Consider the following 25629-nt stretch of genomic DNA (forward strand, 5'->3'; position numbering starts at 1 on the left):
CCTCAAACGGGTCATCTCACAGGCCACACAGGAAGGGAGCCAGTGCTGCTGGACAGTGGACTTGTCCTAATCTGCCCGCTCTGCAGTCAGGGAGGACATCAGTTGTGTAGTAGGAAGGTCCACGTTGGGCTGCCTTGAATGTCCCCATGCATGTTCACTTTCCATCGTCCCTGGGTGTGTGTCTGGGCATTGCCTGATTCTTCCAAACTGTGTGTCACCTGGGCAGCCTTTCTTATATCAGAAAAACAAAACGATGTGGTTGACGTTGGACAGAAGTGACATTGCATTTGGAAAAGTGTCCCTTTTTTACTGTATTGTGGATTCTTACCAACTAGCCTGTCATTTGCCACTCTCACGCCCCCAAAATGTGTCTTTTCACAGCAACAGTGGCAGCCATGTACTACAGCTACTACATGCTGCCCGACGGCACCTACTGCCTGGCACCTCCCCCTCCAGGGGTTGACGTAGCCACTTACTACAGCACCCTGCCTGCCGGGGTGGCCGTGTCCGGCTCTGCTGGAGTGACAGCCACGGCCCCGCCCCCTCCAGGGACCACGCCACCGCCCCCCCCAAGCACAGCAGAGACGAGTAGTGGGGTGACCTCCACCACCATCACCACAAGGTATGCTCTCACCTCTGCTGGTCACCTGGAGCACCTGTGTTCTTGGTTTGGGCTTCTTTATAGCGTGCGTCACGTAGAGGGTCTCTGTTATCCGAGTACTTATTATCCAAATCCCCAAGTTACAGGGTTGATTGGGCAACAGAAGCTGTCATAACGTAAGCACTCGTGGCAGTGAGGTCTAACCACTGAGAAAATGAACTCCCAGTTAACATCCCACGCCACTCCCCTGAATCCAGCATCTGTTCTTCCCTGTGTGCCGCCATCTCGGTGGGGCAGTACTAGGCACAGTCAGTGTGAAGTGAAGCCCAGTTTCTGCCAGAAATGCAGGATTTCATAAAGCTGATGCAAGTGAATCTCTCACGAGCGGTTAGGAAATGAGGGTGTGGCTGTTAGTCCAGCGAACCACTGAATAACAGAGCCGGCAAGGCAGGGACTGGAGCCCCGGCACCTGTCCTGGGCAGCGTGGAGGGCGCGCCGCATGTCTGTGGGTGAGCGAGCACGTTATCAGAGGCACTGGCATGTCTCAAGCTGGAAAGACGCTCAGGAAACTTGACGGAACACTTGGATAGTTCCCACTGTCTGATCATGCTGAGAAAGTCAAACATGAAACAAAGGGTGATGAATCACGCTAGCCAGCATGCTTTCATATATATATAACAAAAATTCACACTTGATTTGTTCTTGGTTGTTTCTAAGAATTAGCAATTGGGGGGAAACGTGAGGAGAGAAAAGGTGAACCTTTCATGCCCTTAAGTGGCACTTTGAGTAAAACCCCTATGTTCATCATTGGCAGTGATATTTTGGTCCCTGTTTCGAATGGATTGACTTTGATTAGTTTTCTGTAGTCCCAGTCATCTCAGATAAGGGCCTCCCTGTCTGTGTGTAACTTACCTGCCGGTGTGAACTGAGACAGTGCAAGTCCCCCAGCAGCCTTGCTGGCCGCCCCCCTGCCGCTGATCTGGAGGAGGGCCTGGCACTGTGGGTGTGACCCCGCTCTCCTCCGCAGTGCACTTGCTTCCGTGGCCGCCATCATCCCCCCGCCCCCCGACATTCAGCCCGTGATTGACAAGCTGGCAGAGTACGTGGCCAGGAACGGCCTTAAGTTTGAGACCAGCGTTCGTGCCAAGAATGATCAAAGGTGAGTGAAGGAGTTTATGTGAGGTAGATGAATGGTATTTGGGGTTTAGTTTAGCTTCTTTTTTTAATCTAGCTACATAATTGTTTATATATATATAGATGTATTTTTTATCCTTATGTGTTTAGATAAATATATCTTGTTAAATTACTTAGAGTTGGGGTGGTGGTCTTTTTTATTGTTATATTTTTTTTGTTTGTTTAATTTGTTTTGCTTTGTTTTTTAAAAATGTTGAACCTACCTAAAATAAAAAGCTGGAATTCATGCTTTTCAAGAATCTGCTGTGGAAATTTAGACACACACTGCACTTTGTTTTTTTAATCAAATAATGTTCCATGCTCGGGTCGTAACATAACAACAGGAGGCTGTGGTCGCAACGTGATCTGTGTGATCGCCAGGGTCAGTCACTGCGAAGCCTTAGAGCAGCAGGTGTGGTCCGTCGGAGCCGAGGGGTGTCACAGCGAGCGAGCATGTCTTGTTGAATGACTCGTCCCGTTCTCTGTTCCTAGGTTTGAGTTCCTGCAGCCGTGGCACCAGTATAATGCCTATTATGAGTTTAAGAAGCAGTTCTTCCTCCAGAAAGAAGGGGGCGAGAGCGCACAGGTACGTGTCTGGGAATAAGTAATCCTCGGGATGTGCACTAATAGGGTTGGTTGGTTTTACACTCACTTTTAGGTGTAACGTATGTCTTGCATTTGCCGAATTTAACTTTTCCCACCTCTCTTGTTTTACATCTGTTGAAATCTTTGACCCGTATTCATAGTTCATTGATGATCATTTGTCCACAATGTTGTAAACAAAGTAATCCTGTCTCTTCAAGCATTTGGTGTTTTGGTTGGCTGTTATTTTTAACTACTTTGGATGGAAGCTGTGTATTATACTTTTGTTGTGTTAACATGTACTTAAATGCCTAAGTGTAACCACAGGTGCTCCCAGCTGACGGGCTGGAGCCACACAGGTGCTGCCCACCCACTGGCCTCGAGCGCCCCCTGCCAGCAGCTCGCCTCACGACTCCCATCCCTGCAAACGTCCCCACACTTGGTTCTCAGGCACCTGTTAGAAGCATTTCCTCCTGTCCTTGTAATCCTCTCTTCTGCCTCTCCTCTCCTCAATTACATGGACACCCTAATGTCTTTCTAAAACCTGTTTTGGTAGAGAGGTGACGTAGGCTTTGCGTGTCAGTGGGTCTCTCCAGGCTTTTTCCTCTGACTGCTCAAACTGAAGCAAGTGGGCTCCTCTGTAGGTGCCGGGCATAACTTGGTGCTCTAAACGTGTCTCAGTGATCAGTCTCCAAGGAAGAGGCAGTGGGCGTTGGTCCCCAAACCAGCATCGCAGGGAGAGTACCTCCTTCCACTGCTCTGTTCATCCTGCTGTATCAGAAAGCAGTACATCTGAGTTAGCAAGTGTATTCCCTGGTGTTCCTTAGGCAGTAACGTAGCCGTGCTGTTGTCCTGTGAAATGTATGTACTGCATAACTTTTCTGGCAAATCCTGTGTCATTTCCAATGGAGCAGTTCAGAGTCACGCTTACCCTCTGCAGGCTGTGTCAGCACCGGAAGAGGCTCCTGCGGAGTCTGCGCCTGAAAAGCCGAGTGACGCTGGGGAGGATAGCGTGTCTGAAGACGTGGCCGACGCAGGGGGCAGAGGTGGCTCCTCGGGGAAGAAGGAGGCGTCGTGCAGCAAAGCCGTCCCCGACGGGAAGCTGGTGAAAGGTACGCTGCCCTCGCTACCGAGGGTTCCGGTTTTGACCTTGTACCTCACAGGTGTCACTTCAAATTAGCAAGGAAGAACGCTGGACCGCTTAAGGTCAGGTGCCTTTAGCCACAGGATAGGAGGAAATGGCTGCCCCTTTTAAGTTGCTGTTATTAATAAAGCTTGCTTACTTCATAGTACTTTCCTGATTTCGGGTTTGGGGTCATTTGGATATAAGCTCATCTTAGGTATGCGTTTGTTTAACAGCCTGTTCTAGCAATTTAATGGAAATGTTTAGGATTTTTCAAGTAATGTTTTGTACCCCCCGCCCTTGGACTTCTGAAACTATATGCAAACTATTGTGCCAATGGAATTAGTTTTCTTTATTTGTTAAGGCAAGTCCCTTGAGGGTCTCTACCAGGCGGTATTCCACTCGCTCCGTTTCAGTTACCTACTCTTATGTTCTTGGGAGGAGTTTTTCATCTACCAGGACAGACATACATGAAAAGAGCAAATATAAATAAATAGAAAGAAAAAAAAGCTGACACAGGCACGTTAGCAGGGAACTCTGTGGTTGGCCGTGTGAAGAAGCAGGGAGTTGCACCAGGTGGGGATGAGAAGGGCTGTGCAGGGGGAAGGGGGCTCCCAGAGACAGAGGAGCTCCCAGGCAGGACGGTGTGGTCTGAGCTGCGTGGCCTGTTCAGAGACGGGAAGTGGTCTGAGGGATCCGGGTGTCAAGGGGGGCACACCTGCCAAGGTAACCATGGCCAGCTCGTGGGGCTCTGCCTTCCTGGCGGGTCTCAGGGCTTCCAGCAGGGGCAGCACACCTTATGGCTTAGATCAGAGGAATCCCTTTATGCAGTATGGTGAGTGTGTGAAGGGATCAAGGCAGAGAAGCCGTGCGGGAGGTTCTGGGTGGAGCTGGTGGCCTGAAGTGGAGGAGGGGACGTGGCCGGGCGGTGCAGGAGCCAGTGCCCGGGTTGAAGGAAAGGCAGAGGAGATGCGGGATGGGCGGGACGGGCCAGGATAGCAGGAAGGCCTTTTCTGTGCGTACAGATGCCTTTTCTGATACAAAGATGGCAATCAAGAGTAACCAAAATGACCCAGATGGGTAACTGGGAAACTTCAGTGATTTAGGAAAGCATGGAAGTACCTGTGAGCCTCTCAGTCCAGGAGGTCACCTGAGCACACATGTTTAATCCCTCACCCTTCCCAGCCGCCTTCATCTCTCATTGGAATAACCAAAGGAACGTATTAGTAAGAAGAGAGTAAACACAGTTACTGCTCCAGAAGCAGGGGGAGGTACTGTTCATGTTTAAGAAGGACAAGCCAGCCCACCTGGACTTCAGTTCATAGGAAAGAGCAGGACATTTGGGGACTCAGTGGCAGGGACCCCAGGGGAACCCACTGTCAACCCAAGAAGGGGGCGGGCAGAAGGCCAGAACCACCAGGAGCATCCAGGGGGCAGCGGGGCCCCAGCAGGGTGTGGTCGGGGCGCAGTGGGCCAGCCCCGCGTGGAGCGCCCTCCGCGCTCCCGTGAGCAAGCGCCCTGGGATTCGGCAGACGAAACAGCGCTCGCCGCTTCCCTCGTCGTGCCCTCTGAGCCTGAGGCTCCCGAGAGATGCGGATGTCCGACGGAACCCACCCCGCCCTCAGCTCCGTCAGGGTGAGGATGAGGAGACAGTCACAGCTCCTGCAAAGAGGCAGGAGTTCAGAAGGACACGATCTGAGCCTCGGAGCATGTGGGCACCTTGGAAACAGTTACTAAGTGACAGGAAAATTCTTTTAGTCTCTGATTCTTATTCTCACAGAGTTAAAGATACTGTAAAATTAGTGCAACCGATAATCTGACATCTGGAAAAGATTGTTTAGAAAAAGATTGCCAAATTTTAAAATATAATAAAAACACTAAAAATCAGATTGGATGAGAAGACAAATTCAAAATTTTCCTCAAATTTCCAAGGAAAAGGACAGAGATGGAAGAAAAAGCATCCAGATGGGAAAATAGACAGGTTGTCCTTCACAGGGGAGAAAAAGCAGGCTCGCACATCAGACGTGTAATCTATAGCATTAAATACCAGGTAGTTAAGATCTATCTGAAATTTTGAATGAAAAGTATTCTGAATGCTGGAGCACAAAGATTCTTACAGACATGTCAATGCCCTGAAATTAATCAGTCAAAGAAGGTGAGGACAATGAGAATATTATCCAAAAATTATCAAATGCAGTGAAAACTTAAAAGAAAAATCCATAACCTCATATGCTTATGTTGGTAAAGAAAAAGTAAAAACAAAACAAGCATTCAACTCAAGAACCTAGGAAGAAACTTTATATAAAATGCATGTCAGAAAAGCAGAAAAGGAGAATCAATAAAAATCAAAGCAGAAATGGGTGAGGATATAATAAAAGACCAGTAAAACTTATCATCATCGTACAAGTTTAATACAGAAAAAAAGCAAATGCACAGCATAATGAGAGAGAAAACACGGTATTTTTTAAGTACACGAGAACAATATATTTAACTAAATTTGAATAAATTTGAAAATAACTGAAAAAAATTTTCTAAGAAAATATATTGATAAATTGCTAAAACTATCTCCAGAGAGGCAGTAAAATGACAGATCTATAGGCCTGAAAGAATTTAGAAAACATTGGTCAGTGAAATAACCTCTAAAAGCAGGCAGGCCAGGACAAAGTCAAAGTCAAGGTAACTTCCCTCAAGAAAGAGAAAAGCCTGTCTGATTAAAGCTACTCCAGAGCCCAAAGATGGAAAGTTAGGAAGCTCTCCAGCCCTAGTACCTTAACCCCATAAAGCTTAGCAGTCTGCAGGCCAGGACCCCTGGGAAACCCAGATGTTAGCACCTCAGATGGAAGCAAGCTTGGAATGACAGTGAGAGCAGGTATGAGCAGGTGGGGTTCCGAGCAGGTGGGGTTCCTTGCAGCCATCCCAGTGCGGCATCCCACGAAAACTCTCCAAGTACAGTCTTACCTTGCTAACAGATGCTGGAAAAGCACCAACATTTCCTGAGATTTTTATGATAAAGCTTCCCTAGTATGACAGTAATTGATGTTGGAGAAACAGGCTCTCCATTTTGAAAAAAATAAGACTCTTACGTTACCTCTGACAATTACAGTGATTCCAGATAGATTTAAGTGTTTAAACGTAAAAAATAAAATCATAAAGTAGAAGAAAATAAAGGTAATTTTTTTCTAGTCAGAGTGGAAAGGATTTTCTAAGAATTGAAGCCATGAATGATAAAGATAGGTCTGATGGGAGCTGGGCCTGTATAAAGTTGAAAGACAAATGTCAGGATGGCAGTGATTGCTAATATAACAGAAGATAAAGGTCAAAATCCTTGCTATAGAAAGAGCTCTTGTAAATCAGTAAGAAAAGTCACTGCAGTAGAAAAACAAAAGACATGAAAAGATAGTTCACAAAAGAAGGAAAACACTTGGTCAGTGAATAAACTTTTTTTTTTTTGGCTGCATCAGGTCTTCGTTGCTGCACACGGGCTCTCTCTAGTTGCGGCAAGCGGGGGCTAGTCTTCGTTGTGGTGCGCAGGCTTCTCATCGTGGTGGCTTTTGTTGCGGAGCACAGGCTTCAGTAGTTGCGGCACGCGGGCTCAGTAGCTGTGGCTCGCGGGCTCTAGAGCGCAGGCTCAGTAAGTGTGGCTCATGGGCTTAGTTGCTCTGCGGCATGTGGGATCTTCCTGGACCAGGGATCGAACCCGTGTCCCCTGTACTGGCAGGCGGATTCTTAACCACTGCACCACCAGGGAAGTCCTAAACTTTTAAAATATATCCTCACTAACAAGATACTGTTCTTTGCCTCCAATTTGGTAAAGTTAGAAAGTAACAGAGAGGGTGCGAGTGGTAGGACCCTCACTCACGCGTTGTCCTTGGAGTGTTGTCGGTAAGGCCTCTCCAGGGGAGAGCCCGATGATGGGGACCAAACCCTAAAGGCACTCCCACTCCTAGAAACGTCTGGCTCACCAGGACGTCTCGACCAGGTGTTCCTCCCAAGGCCCGTGGGCTTTTAAAAATAAAAAATTGGGAACCATCATGGGAGACTGAAATCAATTGGCATGTCCATACTAAGAAATATTATTGCCATTTATTAAAATGATGTATGTTGACATGGAAAGATGTCTACACTTTTTCTATGGAAAGGTGTCGCTTACTAAGTGAAAACAGCAGGCTATAGAACTATAAAGTATGGTCCCGTTTTTCGTGTGTTGGTACACTTGCACACGTACGTGCCTCGGAACCATTGTGTTCACATCATTTCTTTCCTGTATCTGAATAGCAGCTGGTCCTTCATTTTGTTCACCTGTGTTTTCAACATTTCCCATGGAGAATATATATTACCTTAGAAGTTAAAAGTTAGCAATGAAACTTGATACCTTAAGCAAGGAAGCATATTTGATGTGGAAGGTGGAGGGCGGGGCACCGTCGGCTCGCTCACGAGTGTTTCCTGAGCACAGGCTACTCTGCATCAGTGCGCACCGGGGCCACGTTAGTCCTGCGGTCTTGCCCGCTCCAGGCTCCGGGGTAACCAGACCACACACACAGCACAGAACGTCAAGAGTGGCGTGAAGGAGAGAGGCCGGGCAGGGCCTGTCTGAGGAGAGGCTTCATTTGAGATGAGACGAGCAAGAAAGCCAGGCATGGAAAAAGGATGACAGCTCCAGGCAGAAGGCAGGGCGGGGCTGGAGCGCAGTGCAGAAGGGAGGAGTGGGAGAGGAAGGGAGGAGTAGGAGAGGGGGCCCCCTCCACAGCTGCTGTTCATCCTTAACACAACAGGAAACCGCTGAAGGCTGTAGGAAGTGCTTTTCACGTGTTGAGATGTGACTTGCAAATAAGGTTCCAGGTAGAAGCAGTAGTTGTGTAATTGAATAATTCTACAAAGAAAATAGTTCCTGATCCCCTGCTTTCTGGCTGAGCTATGCTGGGAAGGTTACTTGACCTTTTTAGCCTCAGTTTCCTCATCTGTAAATGGGGAGGCCTGATAGTATGTGTCTCCTCCGGGGCTTGCAAATGTTAAGTGAGGTGAGGCATGGAGACTCTGCACGTTAGTTCTTTTATTACGTCACTATTTTTTTAATATAAATTTATTTATTTTTGGCTGCTTTGGGTCTTCGTTGCTGCGCGCGGGCTTTCTCTGGTTGTGGCGAGTGGGGGCTACTCTTCATTGCAGTGCGCGGGCTTCTTGTTGCGGAGCACAGGCTTTAGGGCTCACGGGCTTCAGTAGTTGTGGCACATGGGCTCAGTAGTTGCGGCTCACGGACTCTAGAGCGCAGGGTCAGTAGGTGTGGCGCACGGGCTTAGTTGCTCCACGGCCTGTGGGATCTTCCCGGACCAGGGCTCGAACCCATGTCCCCTGCATTGGCAGGTGGATTCTTAACCACTGCACCACCAGGGAAGTCCCTAAATCACTTTAAAGTATGTATCGAACAGTGGTGCTGTTTGGCACTGTATTCGACATGCATTAAACTGTGTTCCAGAAGTTTTCATTTTAATATATTTGTTGATTGCATATTTTTTAATTCGGAGGAAGAGATTGGGAGTAATTGTTTTAAAATTATTTTGTGATATAATACTTTAGCCCAAGTTAACTTGAGTAATTTTGATTAACATTTAACTGAAGTTTTCTTTTCTATGTTTCTTTGACTCTATTCTTAAAGAGACCATATGACTAGAGGCTCTAAAGTGTTAATATTATGGAAGTTTTTTCCTATGGAGAATTTCACACAAGTACAGACACAGAGCCTGGTGTAACAGTCACACCCCACACGCGCAGTGCTCAGCACCCAGCTCCCGTGGCCGACGCAGGGCAAATCTGAGAACTCTCAGTCCAGCACACCCCCAGGATGTTCTGAGGCAGATCCCAGCATCATGGCATTTTATCCATCAGTGTGATCACATTTATCTCCAAAAGATAAGGGCCGTTCTTAACATAACTGCGGTAAAATGGTTAATATTGACTCCCCTAGCAAAGTGTATTTTTCACCCCATGTTATATCTTTGTTTGGGGGTTGTTAGGAAGGTAGACCTCAGCGCACCACATACAGTGCAAGTGCATAGCGTTGCATAATCAACACAGAGACTGATTTTGCCCCCTTTTCATTCTGACTTATAAAATATCACTTTGCTAACATTTAACATCTTGGGGTGTGCTTTGTAGCTTGAGAGATTATTGATGAGAGATGATTATATGTCAAAGATCTGGGTTATTTACCAGCTTCAAGTCACACTTGGGTTTGGAACCGTAAAATGCTGAAAGTGGAGAAGCCCAGGGGGGGCCAGCTGGGTGAGCTCACCTCCACAGTTATAGCCACATCAGAACCTGCCTTCGGTAACCTAGATCCACTTCCCTCTCAGAGTCAGCCCGTTTGCGCTGCACTTGACATTGCCCTTTACTGTGGTTTACTTGAATAACTTTCATCAGCAATAACACATGGTTTTTAAAAATAAAGTATCTCATTACAACCAGTTAGGTGTTGTTAAGAGCCATTTACCATAGTCTGAGGAGGAAGGGAATCAGTGAGTGAGTGTTGAGTAGATGGGGGGAAGGGGAAGAAGATTGTTTCCTTTTGGGCCTTTGTATTTCTCTTAAATTAAAATTTCCAAATATTCTAGGAGAGAAAAATTGAACCACCTAAATTTTTGTTACACTAGGTTTAAAATTTTCTTGAAGGTGCAGAGAATAGTCTGACCTAACGCCTAGCACAAAGTAGGCACCCAGTCAAACGTTTGCTGAATAAAGGAACAGATTCTGCAGCTTCCTCTTGTAAGAAAAGGTTACCTTATATGGTTGGGAGTTTTTAGAAGTACCTTTTAATAGTGGAGTCCCATCATATGCTTACTTCCGCACACTCAGCGATGTGCTGAGCCCAGAAAAAGAAGGAAAACACCAACAAAAATTGACCATTTGCCCATGGAGTGACCCCAGCTGGCGCTCCGTGTGTGCATCCTGACGCGGCCCGAGATGGAGCCGGTGCTCTGCCTTCCCCTCCATCGGGCTCGGCACGTGTGACGTCCTTTTAAATGCCCTCTGACCTCACAGGCACTGCCTGCTGCCCCTAGACCCTCCCTCTGCGTAAGATGTGGCTCCACTCGAGACGTTGCTCCCACCAGCTGATGCTCATGTGGATGGTGGGGCCCGTGAAGGTTTCTGCTCTGTGCTTCCAGTTACTTAAAAATGTATTACCATTTTCACCTTTTCTCAATAGCTTCATTTGCTCCAATAAGCTTTGCAATCAAGGCCAAAGAAAATGATCTACTTCCCCTGGAAAAAAATCGTGTTAAGCTAGATGATGACAGTGATGATGATGAAGAAAGCAAAGAAGGCCAAGAAAGTTCTAGTAGCGCTACAAACACTAACCCGGCAGTTGCCCCACCCTGTGTAGTTGTTGAGGAGAAGCGGCCTCAACTTACCCAGGAGGAGCTAGAAGCAAAGCAAGGTTTGTCGATATGTTTTAAACTTCTTAAAAGAAAAGTACATGAATACGAGATTAACCTGCTAAGCAGAGCCTCCAGCCTTTGGAAATCAGGAGCGCTGGGGGCCGTGTGCTGTTCTTGCCCCTCTGAGAAGCGCTGTGGGGCGAGGGGCACGACTGCTCCTTAAGCTCGGATGTGGTGCCCGCGGCGATTTGTTTTCAGAGCATAAGCTGAGGGTGGCCGAGAAGGCTCTAATGGCAGCCTTGGGGCAAATGCTCAGCCTGTGCGCCCAGCTCGGGCTAATGTTCCGAGCTGGGAGACGCCTCTTTGTGAGGCCATCTCCCTGCAGAAGCATCGGACCCTTGAAGGTGCTGGGGCCCAAGCTGGTTTTCAGGCTGTGGCTCGTCTTCAGGGGTCACGGTGTGGCCACCGCTTGCCTCTGACGCATGGCTGGCAGTGTTGTGGGGAACGTCTTGTCGTGTTCTGTCCCTCCTCCAAAATAAATTCTATTCTGCTCTCACTAAAGCAGTGAATTAACAGTTGCGTTTGCAGTTTTTATCTGTTCTAACTGGTTTTGTGAATTAATTTTTCTGTGTATACACAAACAGATCACGCAGCATTGCTGGGAGGTAATCCTTTAACCACAGGATGCTCTGCTCTCGGGAACTAGCATGGTGCTGCTCTCCCCGGGCGCACCTGTGTTCACGCGTGTGTACCTAAATCTGCGTTTATTGCGTGTGAACTGAACAGTGTGTCAGATCGTTTGGAATAAAACACTTTTCACGGTGTTCCTTACCTGGTAATTTGGGCACATGTTTATGAGAACCATTCCAAGGTTTTCATCATTTCAGGTTTCACTGCTGTGGAATCCCATCAACTTTCTGACTTTGATTTTGAAAGTAAAATATGAGAAGTACCAGTAGTGAGCATTATAAACTAATTCTCTGAGAATTCTGTTTGCCCGATTTGTTGACCTTTCCTGAAACCTGTATCATATTCATGTTTTAAAATAACTGCATTATATTTCATGACCCTTTTACTGCCCATGAAAATTAAGATAGCAAGATATTTATGCAGTACTGCTTGCTCTAAACATCTTTTTTTCTGTTTATTCCTTAAGCAAAGCAAAAGCTGGAGGACCGACTGGCAGCTGCTGCCAGGGAAAAGCTTGCCCAGGCGTCTAAGGAATCAAAGGAGAAACAGCTTCAAGCAGAACGTAAAAGGAAAGCAGCTTTATTTTTACAAACCTTAAAAAATCCTCTGCCAGAAGCAGAAGTCGGGAAAGTGGAAGACAATCCTTTCAACGTAGAGGTAAGTTAAACAAGAGTCCACGTCTGTGTTCTGGGCAAAGCGCGGTTGGTAAAAGTACCTGAGTGTGGATTCCTCTGGCCACTCAGCTCTCGAGCCTGCATGAAGGCTGTGAGCAGACCCCGCTCTTCTGCCACGTGGGATCGCGTGCTTTTCCGGGCAGACCTCGGAGATACCGTGGTTTCAGTTCCAGACCATGGCAGCGAAGTAAACCACACGCATTTCTTGGTTTCCCAGTGTGTATAAAAGTTATGTTTACATTATACTGTAGTCTATTAAGTGTGCAATAGCATTATATCTGAAAAATATATACATACCTCAGTTTAAAAGCCCTTTATTGCTAAAAAATGCCAACCATCATCTGAGCCGTCAGCGAGTGGTAAACTTTTTGCAATAGTAACATCACTGATCATAGATCTAATAATGAAAAAGTTTGAAACATTACGAGAATTACCAAAATGTGACACAGAGACGTGAAGTAAGCAAATGCTGGTGGGAAGGTGGCCCTGATAGACTTGCTCGACGCAGAGTTGCCACAAACCTTCAATTTGTAAAAAACAAACAAACAAAAAAAAACACGGTATCTGTGAAGTACAATAAAATGAGGTCTGTCTGTACCGTAGAGCTGGGGTCAGTAAGAACCTGATGAAAACTCCCTGAATGCACAGACACACCAAATACTGGGTGCAGTGTCAGAGACACGGACCTCTGGGCCCAGGCTGGGAGCCTGTGCTTCGTGGTGAGCCTCCCAGGAGCTGCAGGAGAGCTTCGCCTGCGAGGCCCGCATCGGGCCTGGACGGACTCGCCAGAGCACTGATGCTCCTGCCACAGCAGCGGCCCTTGAGCTCACACTGACGGCCAGGAATCTTACTCAGGGGTCTGTGTTAATAGCAGCACTTTAATTAAAAAGAAAAGTAAGATATGGTTACCGTCATCTTCTCTTAAAGGGGTCAGATCCTCACAACTCTTTCCTAAGCTGTAGAACCAGAGCTTAGCCCCCGGCCCATTTCCTCCCTTCAAATGGCAGTGGGGCGTGGGGCGTTGGACTGCTCAGAACACGGCCTGCCCCGCTTCTCCAGGGGTCCCCAAACGTCTTTCGCAGCTGCCTTTTTCCTGTAACGTAGAACGGGCGCTGTGCGTTTTTTACTTTAATTATGTTGACATTTCTGAGCGTCTAAGGCCGTTATTAAAAACTGATTTTTGCTGCATGTAGCCACTGGTTTATTTGTTTCTCCATGGAAAGCAGCATTCTAAGTTCAGATTTTCAGCATTCTGTTGAAGGTCGAATCAGCGTTCTCACCTCAGGAGTCGGTCTGAAATTCAAATCTGGCAGTAGACCTCAAAAATAACAGCTGGATCGGACTGGGCAGCACGAGTGCCAGCTTCCGTGAGAGCTTGTGGCTTGCGGGCTGCACTCTGGCGGGCTGGGTGCTGTTGCCGTCCTCCTGGGCACCCGGCCGCCTGCTGGAGCACCAGCCTGGCCGCCTCTGTGCTTCCCTGTGCCGCTTCCGGAGGCGGCCACCTGGGGAGGCCACAGGCAGGCGGGCCCAGAGAAGCACCTGCAGTCATGCCCTGGCTTTGGGAGCACCTCTGCACCAGTGCAGGGATGAAAGCACGCAGTCGCTAAGACCGCCACAGGTAGAAAAGCGGGGAGAGGCAGAATACAGAACAGCTCCACGTTTATGGCTGCAGCTGTAAAAACATGTATATAGTGCGGGGAGGGGGGGCAGGGAACTTAAGAAGGCGAGGGAGCTGCCACAATGGGAGGGGTGTGAGTGGGCTATTTTAATTTCCTTTATTGTTTTGATGTCATTTGCGCAGGGAATATAGGGCTTAATTAAAAGGTATCTGCATACATAGATACTGTAACCCATTATGTTACGTGGTTGCATCTATATTTTATAATAAAACTGGGGGGTTTTAGTTTGTTTTTGGTTTTTTTTTAATATCTTTATTGGAGTATAATTGCTTTACAATGGTGTGTTAGTTTCTGCTGTATAAGATAGTGAATCAGCTACACGTATACATATAACCCCATATCTCCTCCCTCTTGCGTCTCCCTCCCACCCTCCCTATCCCACCCCTCTAGGTGGTCACAAAGCACCGAGCTGATCTCCCTGTGCTATGCGGCTGCTTCCCACTAGCTATCTGTTTTACATTTGGTAGTGTATATATGTCCATGCCACTCTCTCACTTCGTCCTAGCTTACCCTTCCCCCTCCCCGTGTCCTCAAGTCCATTTTCTATGTCTGCGTCTTTATTCCTGTCCTGCCCCTAGGTTCTTCAGAACGCTTTTTTTTTTAAGATTCCATATATATGTGTTAGCATACAGTATTTGTTTTTCTCTTTGTGACTTACTTCATTCTGTATGACAGACTCTAGGTCCATCCACCTCACTACAAATAACTCCATTTCGTTTCTTTTTATGGCTGAGTAATATTCCATTGCATATATGTACCACATCTTCTTTATCCATTCGTCTATTGGTGGGCATTTAGGTTGTTTCCATGTCCTGGCTGTTGTAGATAGTGCTGCAATGAACATTGGGGTGCATGACTCTTTTTGAATTACGGTTTTCTCAGGGTATATGCCCAGGAGTGGGATTGCTGGGTCGTATGGTAGTTCTGTTTTTACTTTTTTAAGGAACCTCCATACTGTTCTCCATAGTGGCTGTATCAGTTTACATTCCCACCAACACTAACCCTTTTCTCCACACCCTCTCCAGCATTTATTGTCTGTAGATTTTTTGATGATGGCCATTCTGACCAGTGTGAGGTGATACCTCATTGTAGTTTTTATTTGCATTTCTCTAATGATTAGTGATGTTGAGCATCCTTTCATGTGTTTGTTGGCAGTCTGTATATCGTCTTTGGAGAAATGTGTCTATTTAGGTCTTCTGCCCGTTTTTGGATTGGGTTGTTTGTTTTTTTGATATTGAGCTGCACGAGCTGCTTGTACATTTTGGAGATTAACCCTTTGTAAGTTGCTTCGTTTGCAAATACTTTCTCCCATTCTGAGGGTTGTCTTTTCGTCTTTTTTATGGTTTCCTTTGCTGTGCAAAAAGCTTTTAACTTTCATTAGGTCCCATTTGTTTATTTTTGTTTTTATTTCCATTTCTCTAGGAGGTGGGTCAAAAAGGATCTTGCTGTGATGTATGTCATAGAGTGTTCTGCCTATGTTTTCCTCTAAGAGTTTGATAGTGTCTGGCCTTACATTTAGGTCTTTAATCCATTTTGAGTTTATTTTTGTGTATGGTGTCAGGAAGTGTTCTAATTTCATTCTTTTACATGTAGCTGTCCAGTTTTCCCAGCACCACTTATTGAAGAGGCTGTCTCTTCTCCATTGTATATTCTTGCCTCCTGCATCAAAGATAAGGTGACCATATGTGCGTGGGTTTATCTCTGGGCTTTCTAGCCTGTTTCATTGATCTATGTTTCTGTTTTTGTGCCAGTATCATATTGTCTTGATTACTGTAGCTTTATAGTATAGTCTAAAGTCAGGGAGCCTGATTCCTCCAGCTCCATTTTTCTTTCTCAAGATTGCTTTGGCTATTCGGAGTCTTTTGTGTTTCCATACAAATTGTGAAATTTTTTGTTCTAGTTCTGTGAAAAATGCCATTGGTAGTTTGATAGCGATTGCATTGAATCTGTAGATTGCTTTGGGCAGTATAGTCATTTTCACAGTGTTGATTCTTCCAATCCAAGAACATGGTATATCTCTCCATCTGTTTGTATCATCTTTAATTTCTTTCATCAGTGCCTTATAGTTTTCTGCATACAGGTCTCTTGTCTCCCTAGGTAGGTTTATTCCTAGGTATTTTATTCTTTTTGTTGCCATGGTAAATGGGAGCGTTTCCTTAATTTCTCTTTCAGATTTTTCATCATTAGTGTATAGGAATGCAGGAGATTTCTGTGCATTAATTTTGTATCCTGCTACTTTACCAAATTCATTGATTAGGTCTAGTGGTTTTCTGGTAGCATCTTTAGGATTCTCTATGTATAGTATCATGTCATCTGCAAACAGTGACAGTTTTACTTCTTCTTTTTCGATTTGGATTCCTTTTATTTCTTTTTCTTCTCTGACTGCTGTGGCTAAAATTTCCAAAACTATGTTGAATAATGGTGGTGAGAGTGGGCAACCTTGTCTTGTTCCTGATCTTAGTGGAAATGGTTTCAATTTTTCACCATTGAGAACGATGTTGGCTGTGGGTTGGTCATACATGGCCTTTATTATGGTGAGGTAGCTTCCCTCTCTGCCTACTTTCTGGAGAGTTTTTATCGTAAATGGGTGTTGAATTTTGCCAAAAGTTTTTTCTGCATCTATTGAGATGATCATATGGTTTTTATCCTTCAGTTTGTTAATATGGTGTATCACATTGATTGATTTGCATGTATTGAAGAATCCTTGCAACCCTGGGATAAACCCCACTTGATCATGGTGCATGATCCTTTTAATGTGCTGTTGGATTCTGTTTCCTAGTATTTTGTTGAGGATTTCTGCATCTGTGTTCATCAGTGATACTGGCCTGTAGTTTTCTTTTTTTGTGACATCTTCGTCTGGTTTTGGTATCTGGGTAATGGTGGCCTCGTAGGATGAGCTTGGGAGTGTTCCTCCCTCTGCCATATTTTGCAAGAGTTTGAGAAGGATGGGTGTTAGCTCTTCTGTAAATGTTTGATAGAATTCGCCTGTGAAGCCATCTGGTCCTGGGCTTTTGTGTGTTGGAAGATTTTTAATCGCAGTTTCAATTTCAGTGCTTGTGATTGGTCTGTTCATATTTTCTGTTTCTTCCTGGTTCAGTCTCAGAAGGTTGTGCTTCTCTAAGAATGTGTCCATTTCTTCCAGGTTGTCCATTTTATTGGCATATAGTTGCTTGTAGTAATCTCTCATGATCCTCTGTATTTCTGCAGTGTCAGTTGTTACTTCTCCTTTTTCATTTCTAATTCTATTGATTTGAGTCTTCTCCCTTTTTTTCTTGATGAGTCTTGCTAATGGTTTATCAATTTTGTTTATCTTCTCAGAGAACCAGCTTTTAGTTTTATTGATCTTTGCTGTTGTTTCCCTCATTTCTTTTTCATTTATTTCTGATCTGATCTTTATGATTTCTTTCCTTCTGCTAACTTTAGGATTTTTTTGTTCTTCTTTCTCTAATTGCGGTAGGTGTAAGGTTAGGTTGTTTATTTGAGATGTTTCTTGCTTCTTGAGGTAGGATTGTATTGCTATAAACTTCCCTCTTAGAACTGCTTTTGCTACATCCCATAGGTTTTGGGTCATCATGTTTTCATTGTCATTTGTTTCTAGGTATTTTTTGATTTCCTCTTTGATTTCTTCAGTGATCTCTTGGTTATTAAGTAGTGTATTGTTTAGCCTCCATGTATTTGTATTTTTTACAGATTTTTTTCTTGTAATTGATATCTAGCCTCATAGCGTTTTGGTCGGAAAAGATACGTGATACGATTTCAGTTTTCTTAAATTTACCAAGGCTTGATTTGTGACCCAAGATATGATCTATCCTGGAGAATGTTCCGTGAGCACTTGAGAAGAAAGTATATTCTGTTGTTTTTGGATGGAATATCCTATAAATATCAATTAAGTCCATCTTGTTTAATGTATCATTTAAAGCTTGTGTTTCCTTATTTATTTTCATTTTGGATGATCTGTCCATTGGTGAAAGTGGGGTGTTAAAGTCCACTACTATGATTGTGTTACTGTCGATTTCCCCTTTTATGGCTGTTAGCATTTGCCTTGTGTATTGAGGTAGTCCTGTGTTGGGTGCATAAATATTTACAATTATCATATCTTCTTCTTGGATTGATCCCTTGAGTATTACGTAGTGTCCTTCTTTGTCTCTTGTAATAGTCTTTATTTTAAAGTCTATTTTTACTGATATGAGAATTGCTACGCCAGCTTTCTCTTAATTTCCATTTGCATGGAATATCTTTTTCCATCCCCTCACTTTCAGTCTGTATGTGTCCCTAGGTCTGAAGTGGGTCTCTTGCAAACAGCATATATACGGGTCTTGTTTTTGTATCCATTCAGCCAGTCTGTGTCTTTTGGTTGGAGCATTTAATCCATTTACATTTAAGGTAATTATCGATATGTATGTTCCTATTACCATTTTCTTAATTGTTTTGGGTTTGTTATTGTAGGTCTTTTTCTTCTCTTGTGTTTCCTGCAAGGAGAAGTTCCTGCAGCATTTGTTGTAAAGCTGGTTTGGTGGTGCTGAATTCTCTTAGCTTTTGCTTGTCTGTAAAGGTTTTAATTTCTCCGTCAAATCTGAATGAGATCCTTGCTGGGTAATCTTGGTTGTAGGTTTTTCCCTTCCATCACTTTAAATATGTCCTGCCACTCCCTTCTGGCTTGCAGAGTTTCTGCTGAAAGATCAGCTGTTAACCTTATGGGGATTCCCTTGTGTGTTATTTGTTGCTTTTCCCTTGCTGCTTTCAGTATTTTTTCTTTGTATTTAATTTTTGACAGTTTGATTAATATGTGTCTTGGCATGTTTCTCCTTGGATTTATCACGTATGGGACTCTCTGCGCTTCCTGGACTTGATTGATTATTTCCTTTCCCATATTAGGGAAGTTTTCAACTATAATCTCTTCAAATATTTTCTCAGTCCCTTTCTTTTTCTCTTCTTCTTCTGGGACGCAGATAATTCGAATTTTGGTGCGTTTAATGTTGTCCCAGAGGTCTCTGAGACTGTCCTCAATTCTTTTCATTCCTTTTTTCTTTATTCTGCTCTGCAGTAGTTATTTCCACTATTTTATCTTCCAGGTCACTTATCTGTTCTTCTGCCTCAGTTATTCTGCTATTGATTCCTTCTAGAGAATTTTTAATTTCATTTATTGTGTTGTTCATCATTGTTTGTTTGCTCTTTCGTTCTTCTAGGTCCTTGTTAAACGTTTCTTGTATTTTCTCCATTCTATTTCCAAGATTTTGGATCATCTTTACTATCATTAATCTGAATTCTTTTTCAGGTAGACTGCCTATTTCCTCTTCATTTGTTTGGTCTGGTGGGTTTTTACCTTGCTCCTTCATCTGCTGCGTGTTTCTCTGTCTTGTCATTTTGCTTAACTTACTGTGTTTGGGGTCTCCTTTTCGCAAGCTGCATGTTCGTAGTTCCTGTTGTTTTTGGTGTCTGACCCCAGTGGCTAAGGTTGATTCAGTGGGTTGTGTAGGCTTCCTGGTGGAGGGGACTGGTGCCTGTGTTCTGGTGGATGAGGCTGGATCTTGTCTTTCTGGTGGGCAGGACCGCATCCCATGTTGTGTTTTTCGGGGTGTCTGTGAACTTATTATGATTTTAGGCAGCCTCTCTGCTAATGGGTGGGGTTGTGTTCCTGTCTTGCTAGTTGCTTGGCAACTAGCTCGTGCCCATCTCTCCAGCACTGGAGCTTGCTGGTCATTGAGTGGAGCTGGGTCTTAGCGTTGAGATGGAGATCTCTGGGAGAGCTCTCGCCATTTGATATTACGTGGGGCTGGGAGGTCTCTGGTGGTCCAATGTCCTGAATTCGGCTCTCCCACCTCAGAGGCTCAGGCCTGACACCAGGCTGGAGCACCAAGACCCTGTCAGCCACACAGCTCAGAAGAAAAGGGAGGGGATAAAAAGAAATAAATAAATAAAATAAAATAAAGTTATTAAAATTTTTTTAAAATTTAATATTATTAAAATAAAAAAATTAAAAAGTAATAAAAAAAAAAGAGAGCAACCAAACCAATAACCAAATCCACCAATGATAGCAAGCGCTAAAAACTATGCTAAGATAAACATAAAAATCAGAAACTAGTAAGTCACATACAGCAGACCCCAAGTCTACAGTTGCTCCCAAAGTCCACCGCCTCAATTTGGGATGATTCGTTGTCTATTCAGGTATTCCACAGATGCAGGTACATCACGTTGATTGTGGAGATTTAATCCGCTGCTCCTGAGGCTGCTGGGAGAGATTTCCCTTTCTCTTCTTTGTTTGAGCAGCTCCCGGGGTTCAGCTTTGGATCTGGCCCCACCTCTGCATGTAGGTCGCCTGAGGACGTCTGTTCTTCGCTCAGACAGGACGGGGTTAAAGCAGCAGCTGATTCGGGGGCTCTGGCTCAGTCAGGCCGGGGGAGGGAGGGGTATGGAATGTGGCACATGACGTTGCACCAGCCTGAGGCGCCGTGTGATCTCCCCGGGAAGTTGTCCCTGGATCATGGGACCGTGGCAGTGGCGGGCTGCACAGGCTCCCGGGAGGGGAGGTGTGGATAGTGACCTGGGCTTGCACACAGGATTCTTGGTGGCTGCAGCCACAGCCTTAGCATCTCATGCCCATCTCTGGGGTCCAGGCTGGTAGCCGCGGCTTGTGCCCATCTCTGGAGCTCGTTTAGGCGGTGCTCTGAATCCCCTCTCCTCGCGCACCCTGAAACAATGGTCTCTTGCCTCTTAGGCAGGTCCAGACTTTTCCCCGGACTCCCTCCCAGCTAGCTGTGGTGCACTAGCCCCCTTCAGGCTGTGTTCACACAGCCACCCCCAGTCCTCTCCCTAGGATCTGACCTCCGAAGCCCGAGCCTCAGCTCCCAGCCCCCGCCCGCCCCAGCGGGTGAGCAGACAAGCCTCTCGGGCTGGTGAGTGCTGGTCGGCCCTGATCCTCTGTGCGGGAATCTCTCCGCTTTGCTCTCTGCACCCCTGCTGCTGCGCTCTCCTCCGTGGCTCCGAAGCTTCCCCACCCCCCGCCCACCCCCTGTCTCCGCCAGTGAAGGGGCTTCCTAGCGTGTGGAAACTTTTCCTCCTTCACAGCTCCCTCCCACTGGTGCAGGTCCCGTCCCTATTCTTTGTCTCTGTTTTTCCTTTTTTCTTTTGCCCTACCCAGGTACGTGGGGAGTTTCTTGCCTTTTGGGAAGTCTGAGGTCTTCTGCCAGCATTCAGTAGGTGTTCTGTAGGAGTTGTTCCACATGTAGATGTATTTTTGATGTATTTGTGGGGAAGAAGGTGATCTCCACATCTTACTCCTCCGCCATCTTGAAGGTCTTCTGATGGTGATGTCTTTAATTGCTTTGAAACAAAAATACTTGAATTAAATTGGGAACTGTCATAAATGAGATTCACACTTGAAAATATTTTCAGCCTAAAGCAGTGCCTAAAGCTTCTGGAGACAGGTGACCCTGAGTTTGTTGACTATTCTGTGTGCACTTGACTCTCAGATGCTGGCACATCTGACCTCACTGCACAGGTGTATAATTGTAGTGTGTATGTGGCAGGGGGATTACTTGAAGTTTGATGGGGTTGGCCCAGTGGGAATAGGGGGCACCCCAGATCCGTCTGAGCAGACACATGCAGGGCTGAACAGGGACACTGTTCAGAAGGCCTGGCTCAAAACCTGGCAGGATTTTGCTGTCATCTTGCAGCTCATCTGCCTTAGAGGCGCTTTCTGTTTTCACTTTGCTCTCTACAGAAGCAGTGTATCCATGTGATTTTGAAAGTTCAAATGCTAGAGAGAGGCATAAAATGAAGAGTAAAAGTCTTTTCCTTCTTTTGCTTTAATTCCTGTGGAAGTATCCGTTTTTAATTCATTTTTTATTGTGTAAAATATACATGCAATGTATCATTTTAACCCTTTTTAAGCATATAATTCAGTAGCATTAAGTACATTCATGTTGTTGTGCAACCATCCCCACCATCCATCCCTCTCGAGGACTTTTTCTTCTTCCCAAACTGAAACTGTCCCCATTAAACACCAGCTCCCCACTCCCCTCTCCAAGCCCCTGGCACCCATCATCCTATTTATCTAGGTATAGATTTTAAATACTACAATAAGAGGACTGTGCCCTATCCATTATTCTGGTATCTCGATTTCTTTCACTTCTGCTAGGGATCTTTCCATGTCAATGTCAGAGTAGTGCCTGGTGTGTACTAGACACTTGGTAACCGTTTACAGGATGAGTGACTCTCAGTCCTTTCATACATCAGTCCTGAAATCAAGCACCACTGCATGTGCCATACTTGTGCTGGTGGAAATGCAAGCCGCTCCTGGGGTTTTACTGTTACAGCAGTGCTACTTTAAGCCTTGTGCACTCACTGAGGTGAGTATATCCACAGGATAAATCCCTGACCGTGGAATTGATTTTTAAATTTCAGATTTAAAATTTTTTTAATTTATTTTACTGCTAAATTAGAACCTAGAACGATTATAGCAGATTTGGGGGGTTTTGTTTTCGTTTTGTTTGTCTCTGTGGTGTAACTGTGAATGTAACTGTCTTCACGCCCTGCCATCACTGGCTGTCATCCACCTTAATTCTGTGAGTCTGATAGGTGGGAAAAGATGGTATCTGTTTGGTTTAACCTATATATTTTAATTATAGGTGATACTGAGTAACTTTTTACGGGTTTTGTGGCCTTTTTATTCCCCTGCTGTGAACCCCTTCCATAGCCTTTACTTTTCTCCTGGCTGGCTGGCTTTTCTCTCCTGTTTTGTGTTAGCTCTGTATCACCAGAGTTACCAACAGTTTCCTTTTTGTCTTTTAATCTGCCCCACTGGGAATTTATTTCATTCTGGGGAGCATATAGCTAGATACAACACAATGCACTAAATCACACATCTTTTTGCACTAGTTCAAGGGCCCCTTTATTATACACTCAATCCCAGCTGTACCTGCTCTGTTAGTGCGTGCTTGTCTGTTCGGTTCCATCGATCTCTTAGGAGAGGTGATTTTTACATGCTCAGGTATAACTTTTAATGATGCCTTGGAGTGTGTTTATTGATGTGGACAGATACTAGTATGTTACATTTTTAAGCAGTATATAAAATATTTAAAACACTATTCATCAGTAGTACTTAGGAATCTGTGTATATACCATCCCATTTTTGGTGTGTGTTTGCTTGTGTGTGCTCTTAACTCAAAACAAAGAGAAATCAGAAGTCTTGAATTGAATCCCTGTTGAATCATGCCGTCATTTACGTGGTAACAACAGACTTCAGGACATTGTTTAGATAACAGTAATTTTTTCAAGTTAATGATCCTGCCAAGTTTACAGGTCCAACAAGAGTTTGAAAAGGAAAGGGGAACAAAAATCAACCCATGTTTGTTGAGCCTATGTTATAATTCAGGGCACTTTGGGATGTGAATTAGAAGCCTGTTTCTTATCCCGTGACCAGTCGCATTCGTGTGGTTGGCATCTGCCCGTGGACATTTCCACCAGGTCAGCCCTGCGGGGCACAGAGCAGCTCTGAGCAAGAGGGTGAGGGCCCCGGGCCCCCAGGACAGCAGAGGTGGCACAGGGTGGGGTCTGTAGAGTGCTTGGGGACTGGGCGGGGTCTTGGGGAACCACAGTCATTTGGAGAGGTGACGGGGGCGAGGGCACTCCGGGGCCAAAGACCCACAAGCTGCGGAGGCGGGTGAAGCCTGCGCAGGCAGCAGTGATTGGCCCCACCCCGCACTGAAGGGTCTGTGGAGGAAGGGGCAGATCCAGCACGGCGATGGGGACAGGTCTGGGAGAGGCTGAACCGCTGCAGTACGTTTCCACGGAAGAATATGGATACAGCGGCACAGCACTCTGAGTGGGCACAGCTGATTAGAGGGCAGGAGAGGGTGCCAGCAGAGTGGAAAAGGCGGAGTCATCTGGAAAGAGGCCTCAGCAATCAGATCTGGGCGATTGCCCTGCTTGGGAGGTCGAGTTGGGAGACTCGGGCTTGACGTGCACGGGTGGACATTTGCAAATGCAGTTTTAGAGGATGCGTTTCAAAGTCTGATTTCAAACGTATAAAAAATCTTGAGTCCTTTGTGTAATTATCCCATTTCGTGGTTAATGTAGTGTTACTTCAGAAATAAGATTTTATTTTAGAATGTATGTTAGTCTGCTTTAGAGCAATTTATTTTCCCACAGCAGGAAATAACAGTTGCTAGTTTGTCTGCTAATTTGTTGACAAATACTTCATTGTGATCAAAGACTGATCAGTATTGTTTCCCACTGTTACCAAAATAAGGGACGCAAGTTTTTAAATACTCTTTTTTTTTTTTAATTTACTTATTTATTTTTGGCTGCGTTGGGTCTTCGTTGCTGCGCACGGGCTTTCTCTAGTTGTGGCGATCGGGGGCTGCTCTTCATTGTGGTGCGTGGGCTTCTCATTGCGGTGGCTTCTCTTGTTGCGGAACACGGGCTCTAGGCGCGTGGGATTCAGTAGCTGTGGCTCGTGGGCTCAGTAGTTGTGGCTCAGGGGCTCTGGAGCGCAGGCTCAGTAGTTGTGGCGCACCGGCTTAGTTGCTCCGCGGCACGTAGGATCTTCCCGGACGAGGGCTCAAACCCGTGTCCCCTGCATTGGCAGGCGGATTCCTAACCACTGCGCCACCAGGGAAGCCCTTAAATACTCTTATAAATGACTGATCTTTCTAAAGTTCCTTCCTGATTTTGCCAGTCATGACTCAGACCAACCTGCGTGTTCTCCTCCCCCATGAGGATCTGTGCTTTGATCATTTTTGCTGGAGTATTAACATTCCATCCCCAAAAGGCCGCTTTGCTTGTCGGACACTGGTTGCCGCACGGCTCTGTTGCTGTGTCCCCCGCGGGCATCACAGGCAGCTAGCTCCTCACGGGTCGCCCTGTGCAGAGCCTCAGCCAGGCGCCTTCAGAAACCAGACAAGGGAGGTGTGGGGCTGTAGCGAGGGTGTTGACCCGGCAGTGACTTGGTCTTGGGGTTTCGTATAATTTATGGTACAAATTAGCAGGGCCGTTGACTCCTTCAGGATGTGCACTGTGCAGTACGGTGGCCACCAGCCACACGTGGCAATTTCAGCTTCACTCAATTAAAGTTCAGGACTCAGGTCCTTGATCACACTGGCCACATCTCAAGCGCTCAGTAGCCGCACATGGCTGGTAGCTAACTGCAGTGGGGGGCAGTGCAGAAACAACGTTTCCGTCACTGCAGCCAGGTCTAGGTTACAGAGCTAACTGGGTATTTAAATCTCTTTTTTCCAGTAGTTTGAAAGCCTGGATTGCTGCATCAGTCAGGGCCCTGATTACACATGCTAGAAAACCACCCGACTGCCCCCAAATGACTTAAGCAAGTCCAGTGACTAGTTGGGTTCACCTTCTGAGCCGTGAGGGCGGCGCAGCCTGCTTGGGGCTCACGTATGTCTCGAGGGTTCCTCTGCAGGCTCGGCCTCCCGGGCGGGCTGAGCTCCGCAGCTCTGCTCCCTCCGGCCCCTGCCTCAGCGGCTCACTCCGCAGCCCCGCCCCACTCAGCCGAGGTCCTGGCCTTGAACCTGCTGACCTGGGCCAGCCTCGGGTCGTGTGCTTCTCCCTCAGCGTAGCACGGTGGCCGGGGAGAGCAGAATGTCTGGTCTGTCTTCCGCTTCAGCTGGAGATCTTCATCCAGAATTCACGCACTGAGAGCGCAGAGAGGGCCATTGGCCACACCGGCGGTGCTTTTGCAAGTAGGGGAGAGGGTGCCGGGCTGCAGAGGGAGCAGGTG

General features: G+C 45.9%; 1 protein-coding gene across 5 annotated transcripts in view; it reads left to right on the forward strand.

Annotated features, from left to right (window-relative positions):
* SFSWAP (splicing factor SWAP) overlaps positions 1 to 25629 on the forward strand; it is a 97204-nt gene that overhangs the window by 40638 nt on the left and 30937 nt on the right. For 4 of the 5 annotated variants that reach the window (XM_061169184.1, XM_061169180.1, XM_061169181.1 and 1 more), the window contains 6 exons: positions 382 to 622; positions 1629 to 1760; positions 2267 to 2360; positions 3297 to 3468; positions 10681 to 10911; positions 12009 to 12199. In XM_061169184.1, the coding sequence (XP_061025167.1) occupies positions 382 to 622; positions 1629 to 1760; positions 2267 to 2360; positions 3297 to 3468; positions 10681 to 10911; positions 12009 to 12199 (1061 nt within the window). The remainder of the gene's footprint in view (positions 1 to 381; positions 623 to 1628; positions 1761 to 2266; positions 2361 to 3296; positions 3469 to 10680; positions 10912 to 12008; positions 12200 to 25629) is intronic. The other variant, XM_061169182.1, reaches the window with a different exon arrangement.

Source organism: Eubalaena glacialis, chromosome 15 (assembly GCF_028564815.1).
Source record: "Eubalaena glacialis isolate mEubGla1 chromosome 15, mEubGla1.1.hap2.+ XY, whole genome shotgun sequence".
NCBI lineage: Eukaryota > Metazoa > Chordata > Mammalia > Artiodactyla > Balaenidae > Eubalaena > Eubalaena glacialis.